General features: G+C 45.6%; 1 protein-coding gene across 1 annotated transcript; it reads left to right on the top strand.

Moving 5' to 3' along the window:
- Window positions 1-1,154: 1,154 nt before the first annotated feature.
- Window positions 1,155-1,739, top strand: LOC147959128 (uncharacterized). Its single transcript, XM_087532482.1, has 2 exons — window positions 1,155-1,331; window positions 1,491-1,739. The coding sequence occupies exons 1-2, from the start codon at window positions 1,155-1,157 to the stop codon at window positions 1,737-1,739; spliced, it is 426 nt and encodes a 141-aa protein (XP_087388608.1).
- Window positions 1,740-7,119: the final 5,380 nt, after the last annotated feature.

The raw sequence follows: 7,119 nt of genomic DNA, 5'->3' as shown, positions 1-7,119 counted from the left end.
TAGGTATGATCATGTATATAGGCATCACGTCCGAGACAAGTAGACCGACTCATGCCTGCATCTACTACTGTTACTCCACTCATCGACCGCTATCCAGCATGCATCTAGAGTATTAAGTTAAAAACAGAGTAACGCCTTAAGCAAGATGACATGATGTAGAGGGATAGACTCATGCAATATGAAGAAAACCCCATCTTGTTATCGTCGATGGCAACAGTACAATACGTGCCTTGCTGCCCTTACTGTCACCGGGAAAGGACACCGCAAGATTGAACCCAAAGCTAAGCACTTCTCCCATTGCAAGAAAGATCAATCTAGTAGGCCAAACCAAACTGATAATTCAAAGAGAATTGCAAAGATAACCAATCATACATAAAAGAATTCAGAGAAGATTCAAATATTATTCATAGATAGACTTGATCATAAACCCACAATTCATCGATCTCAACAAACACACCGCAAAAAGAAGATTACATCGAATAGATCTCCACAAGAGAGGGGGAGAACATTGTATTGAGATCCAAAAAGAGAGAAGAAGCCATCTAGCTACTAACTATGGACCCGTAGGTCTGAAGTAAACTACTCACACTTCATCGGAGAGGCTATGGTGTTGATGTAGAAGCCCTCCGTGATCGATGCCCCCTCCAGCGGAGCTCCAGAACAGGCCCCAAGATGGGATCTCGTGGATACAGAAAGTTACGGCGGTGGAATTAGGGTTTTGCCTCCTGTTCTGATTGTTTGGGGTACGTGGGTATATATAGGAGGAAGAAGTACGTCAGTGGAGCAACAGGGGGCCCGCGAGGGTGGAGGGCGCGCCTGGGGAGGGGGGCAGGCGCGCCCCCTACCTCCTGGCCTCCTGTTAGTTGGCTTGATGTAGGGTCTAAGTCTCCTGAGTTGTATTCGGTGAGAAAATCACGTTCCCGAAGGTTTCATTCCGTTTGGACTCCGTTTGATATTCCTTTTCTTCCAAGCCCTGAAACAGGCAAAAAACAGCAATTCTGGGTTGGGCCTCCGGTTAATAGGTTAGTCCCAAAAATAATATAAAAGTGGATAATAAGGCCCAATAATGTCCAAAACAGTAGATAATATAGCATGGAGCAATCGAAAATTATAGATACGTTGGAGACGTATCAATCACCGTCGCTAGGCTCACGATGGTGCACCTGCAATTCATCCTCGACCGTGTCCGGGCTCACCTTGCAGGATGGAAGGGCAAGCTCCTCACCATTGCAGGAAGGAGCGTGCCGGTGCAAGTGGTGCTAAGCTCCCTCCCCACCTTTGCGCTAACGGCACTTCGGGTGCCAAAGAAACTAGTCAAGGAAATCGACAAGGTACGAAGAAGATTTCTCTGGGCACAAGATGCGAAGTTGTCCAGTGGCAAATGCAAGGTAGGGTGGGCAAAAGTTTGCTCACCTTCAGACCGAGGAGGACTGGGCATTCTGGATCTAAGTAAATTCAGTAGAGCGTTGCGTCTTCGCTGGCTTTGGCAGACATGGAAGCACTTGGATCGACCGTGGATTGGCATGGAGCTACCGTGCAATGAGGGCGACAGAGTCCTGTTCAGTGTCGCAACCAAAGTAACCCTAGGTGATGGAAAAATAGCAAAGTTTTGGGCATGCCCTTGGGCGGAAGGGACTACGCTCAAGCTAGCCTTCCCAGCGGTGTTCAAGCACCCTAGAAAGAAAAACCGGACAGTTTCTGCTGCCTTGGCTGATGCCACGTGGATCAAGGATCTCTGACACGGAGACATCATGCCTTTGTTGCATGACATTCTGGCCATGGCAAGAGTTGTCCGACGAGAGGCATCACAAGCAAGACAAAGCGATCCGGATGAGATTACGTGGACCCTAGAGGCAAATGGGAGCTATACTGCTAAATCTGCATACAAGGCGCAATTTCACGCCCTGCACACAACAAACTTCAGACAAATCTTCTGGGATACATGGGCTCCAGGAAAGCTCAAAATCTTCTCCTAGCTGCTATACCTTGATAGGTTATGGTGCAACAATCGCTTGCAAAGGCACGGATGGGACAACAATTAACTACTTCTGCCAGCTATGTCTCAGGAACCTGGAGTCTGCATAGCATCTATTCTTCCACTGCAAAACAAATAGAGCGATCTGGAGCAGAGTAGCCGCTTGGCTGGGCTGCGAGGCCGCACGACCCGACAGGTGGAAGAATCTGCAAAAAACCAACAGATATAGCAGAAGCAATGGTAAGTGGAACGCAAGGTGCACACAGGAAGGGAATCAAAACGGTGATCATTCTGGTCCTTTGGGAAATTTGGATGGAGCGGAACCAATGCACCTTCAGAAGCAAAGTCGCAAGCTTAGAAGACGTCCTGGTTGCCATCAGAGCAAGGATTCAGTTATGGCGCCAAGTAGGGGCTTAATGCATCGAGCTACCCTTTGCTGAACCCCCCACAGGAATTGGCTAACTACATGTAGCGAGCCAAGTCGTCTCTGGAGTCCTGTAATTTTATTTTCTCCTTCAGATCCAAGGATCTGCTCCATGTTTCCCTGTTTTCCACTGCTCCCTTCTATTAATCAATGCAAGATAGCAACATGCTGGATCTTTCAAAAAAAACTGCCACGCTCACTCTTGATCATCTTGGCCCACCAAAAAAAACCTACCCCGCTCGCACGCGCTTCCCGCCCGACGCCAGCTACCCACATTCATGTCATTGTAGAGTGGATGCGGCCTCACTGGCTCCAACATTGAAGCAGCACGCCGGCCGAGAGAGTGCCGCCCGCTACACGCCCGACTGAACAAGCCTCCTCGCTGCAATCATACGGCCAGAAACTACTCGTCTTCCTCCATTAAACCCGCACATGTGCCAAAAACCCTACTCCAGGCACACGTCTGTTCGCGAGCCGCCCGTCATTAAACACAACACCAATTGGCTCCGGTCGTCCCCGCTATTTAAATGATGCCAGATGCCAGGAAAAAATCACACCACACTCCGCTCCCATCTCCTCCTTGCACACTATTTTCTTCACAATCTCCATGGCATCCGGCGAGCAAGAAGACGAGTTCTCCGACGTAAAAGCCGGCTAGCTAGCCCGTTGGGCCCACGGGATACGAGCAAGGCAGCTCTCTGCTCCACCTCCATCAACAGTACATGCCAGTGTAGGACAACTCACGGAGGTAGACGCTCCAAGCCAGCGCATAGTTCAGCAACTCACCGCTCCAAGCGAGCTCACCGAGGAGTAGCGAGTTGCTCCAGGGAGGCACGCGAGGTACCATGGCAGCATAGGCATCATGGCTGCTGTGGATGATGATGTGTGGCATGGCTCCTCTTGTGCATGCACCCCCGCCATCCGTCGTGAACGTTTCCGTGACCGCGCCATGTTAGTGGAGAAAGAAGTCGGCTTCATGAGGATCGGCGACGCGACGTCCAGCGCGTCTGCGCCTGCTGCCATCATCAAGGAGAAAGTAGAACATGGGAGGCCGCCGCTGCTTGGTTCCCATGAAGGCCACCGCTGAGGCAACGTCGGCGTACACAGACGGTGTCTTGCCTAGTGGCAGGCCAATGTCATCACCTTCCCTTCCTGTTGAAACACATCCAGTAGTGCTCACTCCGATGAGCAGTGCTATTGAGCATGGGGAAGCGAGCCGCCCTTTGCATTGAAGTATATACCTCCGGGGCTCATGAAAGTCCGATGAGCGGGCTGCCGAACATGAGGAAGACAACAGAGATTCGCCATGGCCGGCCGTAGATTAGTCAAGGAATTCGTGTTGTGAGAATAGATACCTGTCGACACTGGCTGTAGATTAGTTTTACCTTAGTCTGGTATAGTTTTTAGTTGAAAAATTGTCCAAAATGTAATTAATGTCATTGGTTTATATGAAATCCGCCTGTTTTGCATGAATTTCGTTCGGTTGATTCAAAACATTGTTGAAATGTATGCAGACAACGTTGGATGGTGGCCTCCGACATCAGCGTCCATAGACTGGCCCTCCCTGTCCATGGATAGATGTCAAAGCAAATTTGCGGGTCAGCCTTGAAGATGCCTTAACAAAACAAAAAGTAAGTATGGAATGAGTTGGGTTAAAAAAGTGTTATATCATATCCTCTTTCCGTCCAAAAAAGTATATCCTCTTCCCCAAAAAAATTGGTGATAAAAAGTTAAAAAGCTAAAAATCTGACAACACTTCCGGTCAACCGCTGCTTTAGAGCATGGTTAATAGTATAGGCAACTGCTGGCTATATAATGTTGTTGATGTGTGATATTTTTACACTCCTCTACCCTTTGTTTAAACCGGGATATTTTAATTAAACCGAGATATTCGCTTCGATATTGCCACTAATGACTAATGAATGCAAATGATTCTAGAATTCCTCTCTTTATTGTGTGTTTATAGGAAATGGGCTAAATATGGACGAAATCAACTAAGAACGTAGAAATAAGTGAAGGAGGAGATTGAAAAAATTAGGAGGAGCCGCACCAGTAGCCACAGAGCAAAAGACAACATTCCATGTGTCCGCGACCGCTCGCATAAGCGGTCGTATGGCATGGAAACTGGGGCCTCTCGTCCACCTGAGCAACTTTAATAAAGGGGTCGAGGCCAAAATGTCAACAGAATATCCGCGAGCGAAGCTAGAATGGAGTCATCATCATCCATCTCCATCAACCCTAGCCGCCGCCATTTCCATATTCATAGCCACCATCACCAACCTCGTTCAATTGTGCATCGCACATGACATTGATTGTAAGACATATTATCAATCAATCAATCAATCTCCATGATGTGTTCTGAAATGTCCATTTTGCATCATGTTTTTCTACTGTTATTTATGATGTTTTATGCATAGTAATGCTTTTGGAGTAATTCTAATGCCTTTTCTCTCATAATTTGCAAGGTACACAAAAAGAGGGAGAATTTCGGCAGCTGGAAATCTAGACCTGGAAAAGCTACGCCACGCTACCTATTCTGCACAACTCCAAACAAGCTGAAAACTTCACAAAGATTTTTTATGGAATATATGATGAATACTGATATGTCCATTTTGCATCATGTTTTCTTACTGTTATTTACAATGTTTTTATCCATAATAATGTTTTTTGGAGTAATTCTAATGCTTTTTCTCTCATAATTTGCAAGGTACACACAAAGAGGGAGAATTCCGGCAGTTGGAAATCTGAACCTGAAAAAGCTATGTCAGGCCACCTATTCTGCAGAACTCCAAATGAGCTGAAACTTCACGGAGATTTTTTATGGAATATATAAGAAATATTGGAGCCAATAAGTACCAAAGGGGGGCCACCAGGTGGGCACAACCCACCTGAGCACGCCAGGCCCCCCTAGCGCGCCCTGGTGGGTTGTGGCCTCCTCGGCCCACCTCCGGTGCCCATCTTTTGGTATATAAGTGGTTTTGACCTAGAAAAAATGACAATAATACTTTCGGGACAGGGCGCCGCTGTCTCGAGGCAGAACTTGGGCAGGAGCACTTTTGCCCTCCGGCGAAGCGATTCTGCCAGGGGAACATCCCTCCTGGAGGGGGAAATCATCGTCATCATCATCACCAACAACTCTCCCATCTTGGGGAGGGAAATATCCATCAACATCTTCACCAGCACCATCTCATCTCAACCCCCAGTTCATCTCTTGTATTCAATCTTGTTATCGGAACTATAGATTGTTGCTAGGGGTGGCTAGTAGTGTTGATTACTACATGGTTTATTTGGTGGAAGATTATATGTTCAGATCCATTATGCATATTAATACCCCTCTGATCATGAGCATGTTTATTGATTGTGAGTAGTTACTTTTGTTCTTGAGGTCACAAGATAAATCATGTTGCAAGTAATCATGTGAATTTGATATGTGTTCGATATTTTGATAGTATGTATGTTGTGATTCCCTTAGTGGTGTCATCTGAACATCAACTACATGACACTTCACCATATTTGGCCTAAGGGAATGCATTATGGAGTAGTAAATAGATGGTGGGTTGCGAGAGTGACAGAAACTTAAACCCCAGTTTACGCACTATTCCATAAGGGATCGATTGGATCCTAGAATTTAATGATATGGTTAGGATTTATCCTTAATACTTTTCTCGTAGTTGCGGATGCTTGCGGGAGGGTTAATCATAAGTAGGAGGTTTGTTCAAGTAAGAACAACACCTAAGCACCGGTCCACCCACATATCAAATTATCAAAGTAGCGAACACAAATCAAACCAACATGATGAAAGTGACTAGATGAAATTCCCGTGTACCCTCAAGAACGCTTTGCTTATCATAAGAGACTGTTTTGGCATGTCCTTTGTCTCAAAAAGATTGGGCTACCTTGCTGCATACTTGTTAAAATTATCATTACTTGCTCGTTACAGATTATCTTGCTACCAAACTACTCGCTACTTACAATTTTAGCACTTGCAGACAATACCTTACTGAAAACTACTTGTCATTTCCTTCTGCTCCTCGTTGGGTTTGACACTCTTACTTATCGAAAAGAGCTACAATTGACCCCCTATACTTGTGGGTCATCAAGGCTATTTTCTGGCGCCGTTGCAGGGGAGTGAAGCGCCTTTGGTAAGTGGAATTCGGTAAGGAAACATTTATATAGTGCGCTGAAATTTATTATTACTTGTTACTATGGAAAACAATCCTTTGAGAGGTTTTTTCAGGGTATCTTCACCTCATCCGGAACCACAATTAATTGCCCCTCAACCTACTGCAGCTACTCAAAATATTGAATATGAAATTCCTTCGGGTATGATAGAACAACTGCTAGCTAATCCTTATGCAGGAGATGGAACCGAACATCCTGATATGCACTTGATACACGTGGAACAAATTTGTGGATTGTTTAAGCTTGCAGGTTTACCCAGGGATGAAGTTATGAAAAAGGTTTTCCCTTTATCTTTGAAGGGAAAAGCATTGGCGTGGTATAGGCTATGCGATGATATTGGATCATGGAATTGAAATCGTTTAAAATTAGAGTTTCACCAAAAAATATATATCCTATGCATCTAGTTCATCGTGATCGGAATTATATATATAATTTTTGTCCTCGTTAAGGAGAAAGTATCGCTCTAGCTTGGGGGAGGCTTAAGTCAATGTTATATTCATGCCCCAATAATGAGCTCTCAAGAGAAATTATTATTTAG

The sequence above is a fragment of the Triticum urartu genome, chromosome 7A (genome assembly GCF_056163025.1).
Source record: "Triticum urartu cultivar PI428250 chromosome 7A, HENAU_Tu73, whole genome shotgun sequence".
In the NCBI taxonomy this organism is placed as follows: Eukaryota; Viridiplantae; Streptophyta; class Magnoliopsida; order Poales; family Poaceae; genus Triticum; species Triticum urartu.
Note: the sequence above shows the minus strand (reverse complement) of the source record. Positions and strands in the feature narration are given on the sequence as shown.

Excerpts from the sequence above, each read along its gene's own strand:
- LOC147959128 (XM_087532482.1), top strand. The coding sequence starts at position 1,155 with ATGGTGCACCTGCAATTCATCCTCGACCGTGTCCGGGCTCACCTTGCA. Across the intron at positions 1,332-1,490 it reads TAGTCAAGGAAATCGACAAG|ACATGGAAGCACTTGGATCG; the intron begins GTACGAAGAAGA and ends TGGCTTTGGCAG.